The sequence below is a fragment of the Microcaecilia unicolor genome, chromosome 3 (assembly GCF_901765095.1).
Source record: "Microcaecilia unicolor chromosome 3, aMicUni1.1, whole genome shotgun sequence".
In the NCBI taxonomy this organism is placed as follows: domain Eukaryota; kingdom Metazoa; phylum Chordata; class Amphibia; order Gymnophiona; family Siphonopidae; genus Microcaecilia; species Microcaecilia unicolor.
Window position 1 is genome coordinate 278,033,131 of NC_044033.1, and position 17,038 is coordinate 278,050,168.

At 42.5% G+C, this 17,038-nt stretch overlaps 1 protein-coding gene across 1 annotated transcript in view; it reads left to right on the forward strand.

The window, feature by feature from the left end:
• Window positions 1-17,038, forward strand: part of POLR1B (RNA polymerase I subunit B) — an 85,514-nt gene that overhangs the window by 49,837 nt on the left and 18,639 nt on the right. The window contains exons 9-10 of the mRNA XM_030198112.1: window positions 3,704-3,874; window positions 7,194-7,350. Coding sequence (XP_030053972.1) covers window positions 3,704-3,874; window positions 7,194-7,350 — 328 coding nt within the window. The remainder of the gene's footprint in view (window positions 1-3,703; window positions 3,875-7,193; window positions 7,351-17,038) is intronic.

Here is a 17,038-nt window from a genome sequence, read left to right on the forward strand (position 1 = left end):
TTAAACGTCATCTGCTATTTAGACGCCCAGGCTCCGAGTCTCTTAAGGTCCTCTTGTAATTTTTCACAATCCTCCCGCGATTTAACTACTTTGAATAATTTTGTGTTGTCAGCAAATTTAATTACCTCACTAATTACACCCATCTCTAGGCCATTTATAAATATGTTAAAAAGCAGCGGTCCCAGCACAGACCCCTGAGGAACCCCACTAACTACCCTTCTCCATTGAGAATACTGACCATTTAACCCTACTCTCTGTTTTCTATCTTTTAACCAGTTTTTAATTCACAATAGGACACTACCTCCTATCCCAGGACACTACCTCCTATCCCGTGACACTCCAGTTTCCTCTGGAGTCTTTCACAAGGTGCTTTGTCAAATGCCTTTTGAAAATCCAGATACACAATATCAACCGGCTCACCTTTATCCACATGTTTGTTCACCCCTTCAAAGAGATGTTATAGATTGGTGAGGCAAGATTTCCCTTCACTAAATCCATGTTGGCTTTGTCTCATTAATCCATGCTTTTGAATATGCTCTGTAATTTTGTTCTTTACAATAGTCTTTACCATTTTGCCCAGCACTGATGTCAGACTCACCGGTCTATAATTTCCCGGATCTCCTCTAGAACCTTTTTTCAAAATCGGCGTTACATTGGCTGCCCTCCAGTCTTCTGGTACCATGCTCGATTTTAAGGATAAATTACATATTACTAACAATAGTTCCGCAAGTTCATTTTTCAGTTCTATCAGTACTCTGGGATGAATACCATCCGGTCCAGGAGATTTGCTACTCTTCAATTTGTCAAATTGCCCCATTACATTCTCTAGGTTTATAGAGATTTCATTCAGTTTCTCCGACTCGTCAGCTTTGAATACCATTTCTGGCACCGGTATCTCTCCCAAATCCTCAGTGAAGACCGAAGCAAAGAATTCATTTAATCTCTCCGCTGTGGCTTTGTCTTCCTCGAACACCGCTTTTACCCCCTCTGTCATCTAGCGGTCCAACCGATTCTTTTGTGGGCTTCCTGCTTTTAATATATCTTAAAAAAAAGTTTTTACTATGTGTTTTTTGCCTCCAACACAATCTTTTTTTCAAAGTCCCTCTTTGCCCTCCTTATCAGCGCTTTGCATTTGACTTGACATCCCTTATGCTGTTTCTTATTATTTTCAGTCAGTTCCTTCTTCCATTTTATGAAGGATTTTCTTTTAGCTCTAATAGCTTCCTTCACCTCACTTTTTAACCATGCCGGCTGTCATTTGGTCTTCCGTCCTCCTTTTTTAATACGCAGAATATATTTGGCCTGGACTTCCAGGATGGTGTTTTTGAACAGCATCCACGCCTGATGTAAATTTTTGACCCTTGAAGCCGCTCCAGTTTGATTCGTTTTTGGCAAATTGTTTTTTTTTTTAATTGAGACTTTCCGTGTACCTTTTAAAACAGCAGTTCTTCGCCAGCAACTTTAATACACAGTGCTCGCACCAGCTGCACAGCCTTCCCTGTGATGCAACTTCCTGTTTTCACATGGGCAGGAACATGCCAGAGGGAAGGCTGTGGGGGCTGGTGGGAGCAGTTGCTGGTTGCTTGTGCTTGCTGCCGGCAAAGAACTGTTTTAAAAGGTATGCGAGGGCCTCAAATTTTTGCAAAAGCGAGAGGGGTGGCGATTGCTGCAGCAGCGGCGAGCCCTATGAATGTTTGCCCTGGCTTTGTCTCTTGGTGGCCCTGCCCTGCCCCGCCCCTTCTCCACTTTCAGGGATATCAAAATGAAAAAGTCTCATAGAGAAGAAAGCACAGAAGATAGTTGCATCCATATTTCCCGATCAGGATTAAAACGACCATGATGACGATCAGTCAATTGTTCCAAGTCTCAAACTACTCAAACACGAGTTGCTCCTGTGTGCACTGTGGAGCCAACAGATTGCTTTCAATGTGCAGCTGTTTCACACCACTGCTGTAAGACAAATCCATTTAACACGAGTTTGCCATTTGTGACCCCCTGAATTGCCTAACCCCAACTGGGAAAATTTAGGATTTTAGGGGAAGAAACTACCCAGAGAGTGTGATATCAAAGTTGTCACGTCCTTCCAAAAAAAGTTGCAAAAGTGCACACGTCCACCAAATATAAAAAATACCCCTAGCATTCTTACAATGCCAGCATTCTTCCATGACCATAGATGGAAACACCTTCTTCAGTCTTTCAGGTGTATAGTACCATCTGGTTACTATTTTGTATGCATTTTCCTTAAGGGATGCACAGAAGCTTTTTTTAACCTCATGAAATATCCTTTTCCAGGTACTCATATCAAACTCCTCACCTAGGTGAGTCTGTCCTCTTTCACGTTCATCCTATACCCCTTCATTCTAGAGCTCCCTTTCAATTGAAAGAGACTTGCCTCCTGCGCTACTAGTTTTAGTGCTTGATCTGAATCTTGAAGGAGAGATACTATTCTAGCGGTATCAGGCGAGTTCCCACCCGGACAGTTCCCACCCACCAGTTCCCCCTGAGACAATTTCCACCTAGGACAGTTCACGCTGGGACAATTCCCACTAAAAATGGACAGTTCCCACCAAGGACTCCCCCCCCCCCCACCCTCCCTAGCCTTTTTTTTACCGACCATAGCTTCTTGTATCAGGTCTCATAAGTCCTGGCAGTGCTTTTTTTTTTTTTTTTTTTCTTTTTTCTTTTTACAGCATCTGGGTTAGAGCAGCATACGGATGTACACAGAGGACGTATAACAGAATAGGTAGAGTAATAATTTGTTGTAAATCATAATCAGTGTGTCGAGGGGCTGAATTACGTTGAAACCTAGTTTGGAGGGGTGGGGGGCATTGCCCTTCTCCCCACCCCCCCCCCCCCCCCATGAACTGCAGTTTGAATTTATCTACTTAAGTATTTACTTATTTATGACATTTAGATCCCAGATTAAACATGAATTAGGTTGAAACCTAGTTTGGAGTGTATAGGGGAGGCATAGGTAGAGTAGTAGTTATAAATCGTAATCAGTGCATCATTTTGAGAGACTGAATTAGGTTGAAACCTAGTTTAGGGGTGTGTGGGTGGCATTGTCCCCCCCCCCCCCCCCCCCCACATGAGCTGCAGTTTGTATTTATCTATTTATTTACTTTTTTGTTACATTTAGATCCCAGATTAAACACGAATTAGGTTGAAACCTAATTTGGGGGTGTGGGGAGCATTGCCCCCCCCCCCCCCCCCACACACACACACGTGAACTACATGTCTGGAAGGGGAAAGGGATGTGTAAAAGATAATGTTGGGGGGGGGGTGAGGGGGTACTGGAAGAGAGATTACTTTCCACGTGTGTTTTGTATTTTTTTGGGTTATGGGTAAGAATTGTCTTCCCTGGTGTGGTGGGAATTGGTTCAATGGGAATTATCCTAGGTGGGAATTATCCAGATGGGAACTGTCCAGGTGAGAACTGACCTAGAACCGTACTAGCACAGTCATTGTTGGGTGTAATGACTTAGATTAAAAACAGGGGGATAAGAGAATTTGAGCACACTATTCATATGTTTCACAGTTTGCTTCTTCAATCTAACATTGTACTGTTGTTCGTATTACAGAAAGTTCACTCAGAATGAAAAAGGAATTGAGCAGTAGCAGCTGCTGAGGGAGGGAATGGTGTATGGTATTTGTGAAAATGTAACGGAAGTATTGCCTAACTGTGTTCACCACTTGTGCACAGGTTCTGGGAGAGAAGAAAATTCCGCCGTGGACGGAGATTGTCCTCATTCCCATGACCGGCAAAGCTAGTCTGTACCCAGGATTGTTCCTGTTCACCACCCCCTGTAGAATGGTACGACCAGTGAGAAATCTGGCTGTGGGGAAAGAAGAACTGATAGGAACCCTAGAACAGGTATGGCATGGAAACTCCAGGACTTCGCCTGGTTAGCAGAAGCACATAAGAGCTGTCCTTGCATCCAGATGCATAGCTTTGGCAGCGGTTTCCCCGTAACTGGCACATGTGCAGGACCTTTTCATTTTCAGAAGCCAATTGATTATAATGCTGTGAAAAACCAGGCGGTGCGACAAGCAGCTTGCTTGTTTGCTACTTTTCAAGTTTTCCTGAATGTAGACTTTCTGAGGGTAACTGTATAACAGTGTGCCTTTTTTTAAGAAGGTATGTAGGCACCTACTTAGCTGCTATTTTATAAAGACACTTACCAAATGTAAGGGGCAGAAATCGTAATTACCTTGAAGGGACAGACATTTACATCTGCCCTGATGCAAGTGTTAATGTCAGTGAGTAGATTAGGATATTTTATAATCTGTATGCATACTCTGCTCCTGTACATCATGTCATGCTGCGTACTTTTACACCAGTCGATATTTTGTAAGAGACCATTTACATAAGAACGTAAGTATTGCTGTACTGGGACAGACCGAAGATCAATCAAGCCCAGCATCCTGTTTTCAACAAGATGGTGCAAGATCCCAAAACAGTACAGTACATTTTATGCTGCTTATCCTAGAAATAAGTGGTGGATTTTCCCCAAGTCCATTTTAATAATGGCTTATAGACTTTTCTTTTAGGAAGCCGTCCAGACCTTTCTTAAACTTCGCTAAGCTAACCGCCTTTACCACATTCTCTGGCAACGAATTCCAGAGTTGAATTACACGTTGAGTAAAGAAATATTTTCTCCAATTCGTATTAAATTTACTACTTTATAGTTTTATCGCATGCCCCCTAGTCCTAGTATTTTTGGAAAGAGTAAACAAACGATTCACTTCTACCTATTCCACTCCACTCATTATTTTATAGACCTCTATCATATCTCCCCTCAGCTGTCTTTTCTCGAAGCTGAAGAGTCCCAGCCACTTTAGCCATTCCTTATAGGAAAGTCGTCCCATCCCCTTTATCATTTTCGGCGCCCTTCTCTGCACCTTTTCTAATTCCACTATATGTTTTTTGAGATGCGGCAACCAAAATTGAACTCAATATTCGAGGTGCGGTCACACTATGGAACGATACAAAGGCATTTATAACGTCCTCATTTTTGTTTTCCATTCCTTTCCTAATACCAAACATTCTATTTGCTTTCTTAGCATTAGTTAAATGCTAATGTATTGGATTTCCTGTGTGTTCTTACTTCAAAGCCAATATCAAATCTGATCATATTATGATCACTGTTATCAAGCGGCCCCAGCACTATTATCGCCTGCACCAGATCATGCGCTCCACTAAGGACTAGATCTAGAATTTTTCCTCCTCTTGTTGGCTCCTGCTTCCTAAAGCAGTCCTTGATTTCGTCAAGGAATTTTTCCTCCCTAGCATGCCCTAATTTTACATTTACCCAGTCAGTATAGGGTTAATTGAAATCACCATTATTGTGTTCCCCAATTTCTGATAACATTTCTACATCTGTCTATCCTGGCCAGGTGGAAGGTAGTACACTTCTATCACTATCCTTTTCCCCTTTACACATGGAATTTCAATCCATAGGGTTTCCAAGATGTGTTTTGTTTTCCTGCAGAATTTTCAATCTATTTGAATCAAGGCCGTCCTTAACATACAATGTTACCCCTCTTCAATCCATAGGGATTCTAAAATGTGGTTTGTTTCCTGCAGCATTTTCAATCTATTTGATTCAAGGCCCTACTTAACATTCAATGCTACTCCTCCACCAATTCGATCCACCCTATCACTACGATATAATTTGTATCTCGGTATGACAGTGTCCCACTGGTCATCCTCCTTCCACCATGTCTCAGAGATGCCTATTGTATCTAATTTTTGGTTTAGTGCAATATATTCTAATTCTTCCATCTTATTTCTTAGGCTTTTGGCATATAGACATTTCAAACTATGTTTTTTGTTCCTGTTTACATCTTGTTCAGCAGTTGACAGTGTTAATTTGCAAGTCTGATTTTTATTTAAAGACACCTGGTCTACTATGATCATAAGTACATAAGCACTGCCACGCTGGGAAAAGACCAAAGGTCCATCAAGCCCAGCACTCTGTCTCCGACAGCGGCCAATCCAGGCCCCAAGAACCTGGCAAAAACCCAGAATTTAATAACGATCAATGAACTTTTCCTTCAGGAATCTGTCCAGACCCCCTTTAAACTCGCTAGCAGGATACCCTATCTTCCCTGTTTTAGTGATATCTTTGAAATTCCTTTTTCTAAACCATTCTCTTTTGAACGATTGTCTGCCTTCCCCCAGTTTCTAGTTTAAAAGCTACTGTATCTCCTTTTTATGTAAAAGTGTTTTTATTGATGAATGCATAAATGATACAATATCATGCCAATCCTTAAAACTCCAGTGGCAAACATTTCAAACCTGTACTAATACATCTGAACTTCTATCATCAACATTTTATTATTCCCTCCCCCCTCCCCCTCCCTTTCCTTTTCATAATATGTTTATTGACTGTATCCATTATTGAAGAGAAAATCTGTACAGAATGATTGTCAAGGAAGCTTTACAGGAACCTTTGGACTGTATCAAAACAGTGATCGAAGCATTGTTCAACAAGATTCATAATGAGAATAAATATGGAATATTGTCAACCTACTGTAGTCAGTACATGTAATGTATCTCCTTTTTAAATGCCGATGCCAGCCGCCTGGTCCCACCCTGGTTAAGGTAGAGCGCATCATTCCGGAATAGGCTTCCCCTTCCCCAGAATATTGCCCAGTTCCCTACAAATCTAAAACCCTCCTCCCTACACCATCGCCTCATCCACGTATTGAGACTCTGGAGCTCTGCCTGTCTCTTGGGCCCTGCACATGGAACGGGGAGTACTTCGGAAAATGTACGTAGCCATATACATTCCAAAATGACTGCAAAGAACCTACCTCCTGTGTGTTGAACAGAAGACAAGATGTGGATATTGCAGTTTTCTTTGTGCAGTGACTGGCTGCGATGCTAGTGATACTGAAAGTTACATACATGAAGCATGTTCTGGTTGGGAGCCTTCTGAGAAAACTTGGGCTTATGAGCCTGACTGGGAAGCTTGAGTAATTGCATACACCACATTTGTGTTAAATCTTATTTCCTATTTCGTTATCCTTGCCCATCATATTGACAGCAGGGGATTCATTCCTTCTGGAAAGCTTTTGATAGCCGTGTACCCTCAGTATGTTGGTGGAAGTACTTTCTAACTATATTGTTTGGGGTATTTTTTTTTGCTTGTGTGAAAAGTAAAGCTACTTTTGTCTTGCACTTGCAGGTCTTTCTGAACATTGCTGTCTTTGAAAGTGAGATTGTGCCTGGCGTGACCACACACCAGGAACTGTTTCCTCACAGTATGATGAGTGTGGTGGCTAACTTCATCCCATTCTCTGACCATAATCAGAGTCCCAGAAACATGTATCAGTGCCAGATGGGTATGTAACATGCAAATGTATATTGCTGCAAAGAAGCACATTGCATCCATCACTAGGAATATGAAGGGGAAAAAAAATTACATCTTCTCCTTCTCAAATCCTTCCCTTCACTAGAGTTTGAGAGACCGTGACGGGATGTTCTTACTACTTACTTTCTCTGCATGTTAGCCCAGCCCCATTGTTTCATTTTGGAGGGACAAGAAGAAACCATTTTAAGTAAATTGAGAATAATTGTAAAATAATAACACTCTACTTCAGGAAGCGTGTGAAAGCTTGGCTGTTCTCCCATGCCTCTAAAGGAAGAAGCAACTAACTAGATAGTTACACCTACAAGGGCTAACATTAGGAATAACCTAGTGGTTAGGGCAGTGGGCTGAGAACCTGGGGAACTGGCTTCAATTCCCACTGCAACTCTTTGTGACTTTGGGCAAGTCACTCAGCCCTCCAAGGCCCCAGGAGCAAAAAAAAAACCCCAAAAAACTTAGGACCCTTTTAGTAAAGCTTAGCACATGTCCATAGGTATAAAATAGGCTTCTTAGCATTTAGCGTTCACTAAGATGGATTTGGGTAGGCTGGATTGGACTTCAACTTCAGTACTTGGAACTTAAGGACAGAGCTGTGTGGACTTCTATGGTCTATGTCCCAGAAATGCCAAAGAGAAACAGTGATCAAATATTTTGTATCATATTCATTGTTGGTTTAATCATGACTTGATAATGAGTGTGACTGTTGGGCAAACTGGATGGACCATTCAGATCTTTATCTGCCGTCATTTACTATGTTACTAATTCTGTTAGCACATGCTAACCTTTAGTGAAAGTACCTGCATATATGTAAACTGTTTTGGTTGTGCCTCAGAAAGGTGGTATATCAAATAATGACCCTTTACCCTTGCCACCACCCAAACTCTGCTTGGTTCTAGAGACTTCTTCCTATTTGAAGGCTGCCCAAATCAGGGTACAAGTTTGAAGATTTTAGTAATTATTAATTCAAAGAAGATATTGCTGAATGGAACAAGTGTGCAAGCACTTTTTATCTGTTCTTTATTTTTAAATTTAAATTTTACATATGCATTTAGAGAATTGACAGTTTTACCCCAACACCAGTGGTTCCCAAACTTTTTCGGTTCATGGCACCCCCGCCCCCTAGCCACACAGGTCTCCACCCCACCACACATCATGTCCAATATTTCGCCCTCCCCCATGCACCATCTCTCCCTTCCCTCCATCCCTATGTCCAACATTTCTCCCTCGCTGGCCCCTCTTCCCTCTCCATGCAACATATCTTGACCCCCCCCCCCCATATACAAGATTTCACCCCTTTTGCTGGTAATCAATAGAAATAAAACATGGAAAAGAAAATATGATGATACCTTTTTTATTGGACATAACTTAATACATTTCTTGATTAGCTTTCGAAGGTAGCCCTTCTTCGTCAGATTGGAAATAAGCAAATGTTGGTAGATGACAGTATATATAAGTGAAACATCAAAGCATTTCAGTGATGGTCTAACAGGTTGAGGGTGGATAGGTAAGAGACAGGAAGAGTCGGGTGGATGAGGGACAGGGAGATATGCATGGAGATAGGAGGGTGACAAAGCAGTACAATTTTATGGTTTATAATGGGCTAGAAAACCCAGATCTTTAAGTCCTATCTGGTGGGTGTCAAAATATTTAGTCATACTGACTTCAAAGGTCTTACGTTCCTGTATTGTTTTAAAGTTCCGTTTCAGGATTCTTACCATGAAATCACTGGTACAATGTTCTGGTTTTGTAAAGTGCTGCCCCACAGAGGTGACATCCTGATTGGTACTAGCATTTTTCATATGCTGTCTGTGTAAATTAAATCTCTTCTTTAGCATCTGACTTGTTTCTCCAATGTAGCAGCCTTTGTTGCATTTTTTACACTGAATGATATATACCACATTGGAAGATGAGCACGTGAAAGATTCCTTAATGTTGAATATTTTTCCTTTGTGAATGACCATGGGGTCCTGTGAAATGTTTTGGCATAGTTTGCAGCTGGATATATTGCAAGGATGTGTGGCATTCTTTTCTTTTTGAGTCTGTGTTGGGAGCTTACTTCTAATTAGCTTGTGTTTTAAGTTGGGTGGCTGTCGGAAGGCCAGCACTGGTGGGGATGAGAATATCTCTTTCAGTAATTCATCCTCCTGGAGTAGAGGCTGTAGATCTTTTATGATTTTTCTTAATTTTTCCAGCTCTGGGTTGTATGTCATTATAAGGGGGATTCTGTCTGTGGCTTTTTTTTTTTCTTTGTACTGTAGCAGATTTTCCCTGTGTGTTTTGAGGGAGGAGGCAGTATTCTTGGAGATTGTTTTGGTGTTGTAGCCTTTCTGTTCGAAGGATGCAGTCAGGATTTCAAGGTGTCTGTCTCTGTCCCCTGGGTCAGAGCAGATATGGTGGTACCTTGTGGCTTGGCTGTAAATAATGGAACTTTTTGTATGTGAAGGGTGGAAGCTGCAGTTGTGGAGGTAGCTGCATTTGTCTGTGGGTTTCTATGGATGTTTGTATATAGCCATCGCTGATTGAGACTGTGGTGTCCAAAAAATTGACTTTTTCTGGGGAGTAGTCAATTTTGAATCTGATTGTAGGATGGTATATATTGAAGGAATTGTAAAATTGTTTCAGAGTTTCTTCCCCCTCAGTCCAAATCATAAAAATGTCATTGATGCACCAGTAGTATTTTAGGAGTTTGGTCTGGTATGTATTCAAAAATGTGTCTTCCAGCTCAGCCATAAAGAGGTTGGCATATTGGGATGCTGTCCTGGTGTTATATATACTGTCATCTACCAACATTTGCTTATTTCCGATCTGACGAAGAAGGGCTACCTTCGAAAGCTAATCAAGAAATGTATTAAGTTATGTCCAATAAAAAAGGTATCATCTTATTTTCTTTTCCATGCTTTATTTTGTTTTATTTCTATTGATTACCTTTAAATGTGGACTAACACGGGTACCACACCTCTCTACCCCTTTTCCTGTATCTTTCCCTTCCTCTCCCTCCAATCCATGTCCAACAATTATGCCCCTCATTTCTCCTGCAACATCTCCCCTTCCTCACCCTACGCACAATTCTCCCTCTGCTTCAACGGGTCCCTGGCAGTGACAGCGATTTCCACACTGGGCCTGTTGCTAACCCAGAAACTTCCCCTTTGCTGCGTCCTGACCCTGGATTAGCAGCAAACTGTATATGGAAATCACTGCTTTGTACCCATTGAAGCAGGAGCGGGTCTGTTAAGGGTGCAGTTGCAGTGCTTTTCTCAGTGGCGGCGTGTAGGATTCACTGTTTTTGCAGTCTCTTGCAGGGCCCAGGATTCACTGTGCCCTTATCTCCCTCCATGGCACCCCAGTGAGTTTGCCGTGGTGCAGTTTGGGGAACACTGCCCTACACTTTGTTTTCTGTCTTTTAACCAGTTCCTAATCTACAATAGGACATTGCTTCCTACACCATGACTTTTTTTTTAAACCTTATTTTATGAATCTGAAATGTTAACAATACAACATGATATACTGTGTTGTATCATTAAGTTGCTAAACCTCAGTTCTTGGTTCCTAAGTAGCCTAGTGGTTAATGAAGTGGACTTTGAGCATGGGGAACTGAGTTTGATTCCCACTTCAGCTCCTTGTGATTCTGGAGAAGTCACCCTCCATTTCCTCAGGTACAAATAAGTACCTGTATATACTGTGTAACCGCTTTGAATGTAATTGCAAAAAAACTCATAGAAAGGTGGTATATCAAGTCCCATTCCCCCACCTCCCCTCATCCCGTGAATTTTTAAAAACAATTTCCTCAGGAATCTTCAAATCATTTTTGAAAATCCAGGAACACTTATTCACCTTCCAAAAAAAAAATGTAGCAGATTGGTGAGGCAAGACTTCCCTTGGCTTTGTCCCAAAACAGTACAAGACATTTTATGCTGCTTTTCCTGGAAATAAGCAGTGGATTTTTCCCAATTTTATTTTAAAGAATGGCTTATGGACTTTTCTTTTCGGAAATTATCCAAACCTTTTTAAACCCTGCTAAACTAACCGCTTTTATCACATTCTTTGGCATCAAATTCCAGAGTTTAACAGTGGAGTTCTACAGGGATCGAACCTGTGCTGTTTAACATATTTATAAATTGTATGGAAATGAGAATGACAAGTGAGAGGATTAAATCTGCAGGTGACACAAAACTATTCAAGGTTGTTAAAACTATGAAATATTGCAGGAAGCACTTAGGATATTGGAAGACTGGGCATCCAAATGGCAGATAAAATTTAATATGGACAAATGCAAGGTGATGGACATTGGAAAGAATAATCCAAATCATAGTTAATGGGTTCTAGGCTCCACCTTGGGGGTCAGCACGCAAGAAAAAGATCTAGGTGTCATTGTAGATAATACAATTAAATCTTCAGCGGCAAAAAAATCAAACCGGATACTAGGAATTATTAGGAAAGGGATGGTGAATAAGACCAAAAATACTATAATACCTCACCTTGAGTACTGCGTTCAGTTCTGGTTGCCATATCTCAAAAAAGATATAGCGGAATTAAAAAAGGTTCAAAGAAGAGCAACCAAAATGATAAAGGGGGTGGAACTGCTCTCATATGAGGAGAGGCTAAAGTGGTTAGGGCTCTTCAACTTGGAAAAGAGACGGATAAAGGGAGATTTGATTGAGGTCTACAAAATCTTGAGTGGTGTAGAACAAATAGAAGTAAATTGATTTTTTTTACTCATTCCAAAAGTACAAAGACTAGGGGACACTCAAGGAAGTTACATGGAAATACTTTTAAAACAAATAGGAGGAAATATTTTTTCACTCAACGAATAGTTAAGCTCTATAACTGTTTGCCGGAAGATATGGTAACAGCGGTTGGTGTATCTAGGTTTAAAAAAGATTTGAACAAGTTCCTGGAGGAAAAGTCCATAATCTACTATTGGGACAGACATGGGGAAGCAACTGCTTGCCCTGGGATTGGTAGCATGGAGTGTTGCCACAATTTGGGTTTCTACCAGGTACTTGTGACCTTGCTTGCCACTGTTGGAAACAGGATACTGGACTAGACGGACTATTGGTCTGACCCAGTATGGCTGCTTTTGTGTTTGTTTGTCTTATGTTTAATTACACATTGAATGAAGAAATATTTTCTCCACTTTGTTTTAAATTTACTACTTTGTAGCTTCATAGCATGCCCCCTAGTCCCTAGCATTTTTGGAAAGTGTAAACAAACAATTCACGCCTAACTGTTCACTCATTATTTTATAGACCTATATCATATCTCACATCAGCCGTCTTTTCTCCAAGCTGAGGAGCCCTAGCCGCTTTAGCCTTTCCTCATAGGGAAGTCGTCCCATCCCCTTTATTATGTTCGTCACCCTTCTCTGTACTTTTTATAGGTCCTCTATATCTTTTTTTGAGATGTGGCGATCAGAATTGCACACAGTATTCGAGGTGAGGTCGCACCATGGACTGATACAAAGGCATTATAACATCCTCAATTTTGTTTTCCATTCCTCACATTCTATTTGCTTTCTTAGCCACTGCCACACTGAGCAGAGGGTTTCAACGTATCATCATAGTAACATAGTAGCATAGTAAATGACAACAGATAAAGAAGACCTGTGTGGTCCATCCTGTTTGCCCAACAAGGTAAACTCACTGCCTCAAAGGATAAAACCACCTAAAAATAGATGGTTCACAGTAGGCTCAGGCAGAATTCGTTATGTGACACACAAGCATCTGCCCTCACAAGTGATGCCCCTACAGAATTCTTTTGCACCATTACAGCACTGTGATATTCCTGAAAATAGAACGGATGCAGAAGAAAAAGGAATGAAGGTGGAACAAAAAGATAGGAAGGTACCCAAAGGGTTAAGACACCCCCAAATCACTAAAACACATACCAGGAAATGTAGATGGAATGCAATGACCGCAAATGCTCACAGTCTAAGCAATAAAGTTCATGACCTTCAAGCCCTGATGGTGGAGGCAGACTTAGACATTATTGCAATCACGGAGACGTGGCTAAATGGTTCCCATGAATGGGATGCAAACATACCAGGCTATAATCTATTTAGGAAGGATAGAGAGGGTCGTAAAGGTGGAGGAGTAGCTCTATATGTGAGAAATGATATCACGGCGACCGAAATGACAGGGACCTGGGGAAAGGAAGAAGCGATATGGATCACCTTAAAAAGAGAGGATAGAACCTCTATACACGTGGGTGTTGTCTACAGACCTCCGAAACAATTGGAGGAACTAGATAAAGACCTGATCGCAGATATTCAAAAGTTGGGAAACAAGAGAGAGGTGCTGTTGCTGGGAGATTTCATTCTGCTGGATGTAGATTGGAAGGTTCCGTCTGCGGAATCGGAAAGAAGTAGAGGGATCGTGGAAGCTTTACAAAGCGGTTTGCTCAGACAAATGGTGACGGAACCCACGAGGGAGGGAGCGACGCTGGATCTGGTGCTCACAAATGGGGATAGCGTGTCAAATGTCCGAGTGGGTGCCCACCTGGGCGACAGTGACCATCAAACGGTTTGGTTTGATATGACTGCTGTAGTGGAGGGCAGCCACTCAAAACTCAAAGTCCTGGATTTCAAGCGTGCTGACTTTACTAAAATGGGGGAATACCTGAGGAAGGAGCTGATGGACTGGGACGAAGTACAAGAAGTGGAAGGACAGTGGTCCAGGCTAAAAGAAGCTATAAATAGGGCTACAAACCTTTATATAAGGAAAGTAAATAAAAGCAAGAGAAAAAGGAAACCGATATGGTTCTCCAAGCAAGTGGCTGAGAAAATAAAGGCTAAAGAGTTGGCGTTCCAGAAATACACAAAAACTCAAGAACAGGAACACGGGAAGGAATACCGGAGGAAACTGAAAGAAGCCAAGAGAGAGATACGTCTGGCGAAAGCGCAAGCGGAAGAACAAATGGCTAGAAATGTAAGGAGGGGTGACAAAAATTTCTTCAGGTATATTAGTGAAAGGAGAATGACTAAAAACGGAATTGTGAGACTAAAAGATACTGCGAACCGCTATGTAGATAGTGATGAAGGAAAAGCAAATTTGCTAAATAGATACTTTTGTTCTGTTTTCACAGAAGAAAATCCTGGAGCAGGACCGCGATGGACTGGAAAAAGTACAAATGATAGTGGAGTGGTTACAGCATCATTTACAGAAGAGAGTGTGTATGAACAACTTGTAAAGCTAAAGGTGGACAAAGCCATGGGACCGGACAGGATCCACCCCAGGATATTAAGGGAGCTGAGAGAGGTCCTGGCGGGTCCTCTTAAAGATTTGTTTAATAAATCCTTGGAGACGGGAGATGTTCCGAGGGATTGGAGAACGGTGGAGGTGGTCCCTCTTCACAAAAGTGGTGATAGGGAAGTAGCTGGAAACTACAGGCCGGTAAGCCTCACTTCGGTTATTGGAAAAGTAATGGAAGCGATGCTGAAGGAAAGGATAGTGAATTTCCTGGAAGCCAATAAGTTGCAAGATCCGAGACAACATGGTTTTACCAAAGGGAAATCGTGCCAAACGAATCTCATTGATTGGGTGACAGGAGAATTGAATCAGGGACGAGCTATGGACGTAATCTACTTAGATTTCAGCAAAGCTTTTGACACGGTTCCCCACAGGAAGCTTTTAAATAAACTGGATGGGCTGAAGATAGAAGATAGGACCTAAAGTGGTGAACTGGATTAGGAACTGGTTGACGGACAGACGCCAGAGGGTGGTGGTGAATGGAGTTAGCTCGGAGGAGGGAAAGGTGAGTAGTGGAGTGCCTCAAGGATCGGTGCTGGGGCCGATTTTGTTCAATATATTTGTGAGTGACCTTGCCGAAGGGTTAGAAGGTAAAGTTTGCCTATTTGCGGATGATACTAAGATCTGTAACAGAGTGGACACCCTGGAGGGAGTGGAAAACATGAAAAAGGATTTGAAGAAGCTAGTACAATGGTCTAAGGTCTGGCAATTAAAATTCAATGCGAAGAAATGCAAAGTGATGCACTTAGGGAATAGAAATCCACGGGAGACGTATGTGTTAGGTGGCGAGAGTCTGATAGGTTCAGACGGGGAGAGGGACCTTGGGGTGATAGTATCTGAGGATTTGAAGGTGACGAAACAGTGTGACAAGGCGGTGGCTGTATCTAGAAGGTTGTTGGGCTGTATAGAGAGAGGTGTGACCAGCAGAAGAAAGGGGTGTTGATGCCTCTGTATAAGTCGTTGGTGAGGCCCCATCTAGAGTATTGTGTTCAGTTTTGGAGGCCGTATCTTGCTAAGGATGTAAAAAGAATCGAAGCGGTGCAAAGAAAAGCTACGAGAATGGTATGGGATTTGCGTAACAAGACGTATGAGGAGAGACTTGCTGACCTGAACATGTATACCCTGGAGGAAAGGAGAAACAGGGGTGATATGATACAGACGTTCAAATATTTGAAAGGTATTAATCCGCAAACGAACCTTTTCCGGAGATACGAAGGCGGTAGAATGAGAGGACATGAAATGAGATTGAAGGGGGGCAGACTCAAGAAAAATGTCAGGAAGTATTTCTTCACGGAGAGAGTGGTGGATGCTTGGAGAACTCTTTTATTAAAAAAGAAACGCAAAGCCATACAAAAACATATAACCCCAAACCAAATATATACAAACAAGTCCCCCACCTTAAATCCACCTATCTACCTATATACACTGTCAACCCCCACCCATCCTAAAATGAAATTAAACGAACATAAAATTCAAATAAAACTCGAAGCCAATTCAAAATAAACTGTCCAACCCCTCTATGGAGGTTTCAAGTACACATGCCTCCACCAAACATTGGTTCTTGCTATCCCCTCCGCCACCCGTTCCCACTGGGCTACCCCCTGGACCGCCCGAACCACCTCCCAACTAACGCTGTCGGCTGATCGGTAGTCCTGGTGCAAGGAGACCCCACACCGAGCCATCCAGAGGCTAAACCGGAGTATCACCGAGATGAGGAACTCCGTCACCGGATCTAACCACCCACCTCCCCCCTGCCGCCCGTAAACCCAATCTGCATATGAATATGAGTTAAAACTCGGGATGTGTAATAATGCTGCTACCCTGCCACATACCATTCGTGTAAAAGGGCATTCCCGTAAAAAATGTTCCATCGTTTCCTCCCTCCCCACGCACTCCCCCCTTGGGCAATCCCGTTCCTGCACATTCCTGTAGTTAATATTCCCTCTGACATACAATTTCCCGTGAAAAGACAGCCAAGCAATGTCTCTGTATTTCGGCGGGATCCTCCGTGAGGCCACCAACCGCAAGCCCTGCCTCAGCACTGGACCAGGTGCATCCTTCAGTACCAGGGGCGATGAGAATGTTTGGGACCTCACCCGTTCCACCCATACCTCCCTCCTCCCTGTCTTTATTTCCTCTGCCAAAATTCCCCAAACTCGTACCAGCCGAACTAAGGGCCTATAGTACCCAACCTGGTCCGGAGCCCCCTTCCTTACCACTCGCACCCTCCTTCCCAACTTCCACGGGAGCCAGAATCTCTCCCACCAAGACAGAACGCTACCTGCCCATCCTGGCGGATCTCTGTCCAGTGCCCGTCCCAGGTTAAACTGAATAAACAGGGAGCTAAAGAAAAGTACAGGGTTTACCATCCCTACCCCCCCCCCCTCTTCCCGGGCCAAGTATGTGATGTTACGCTTG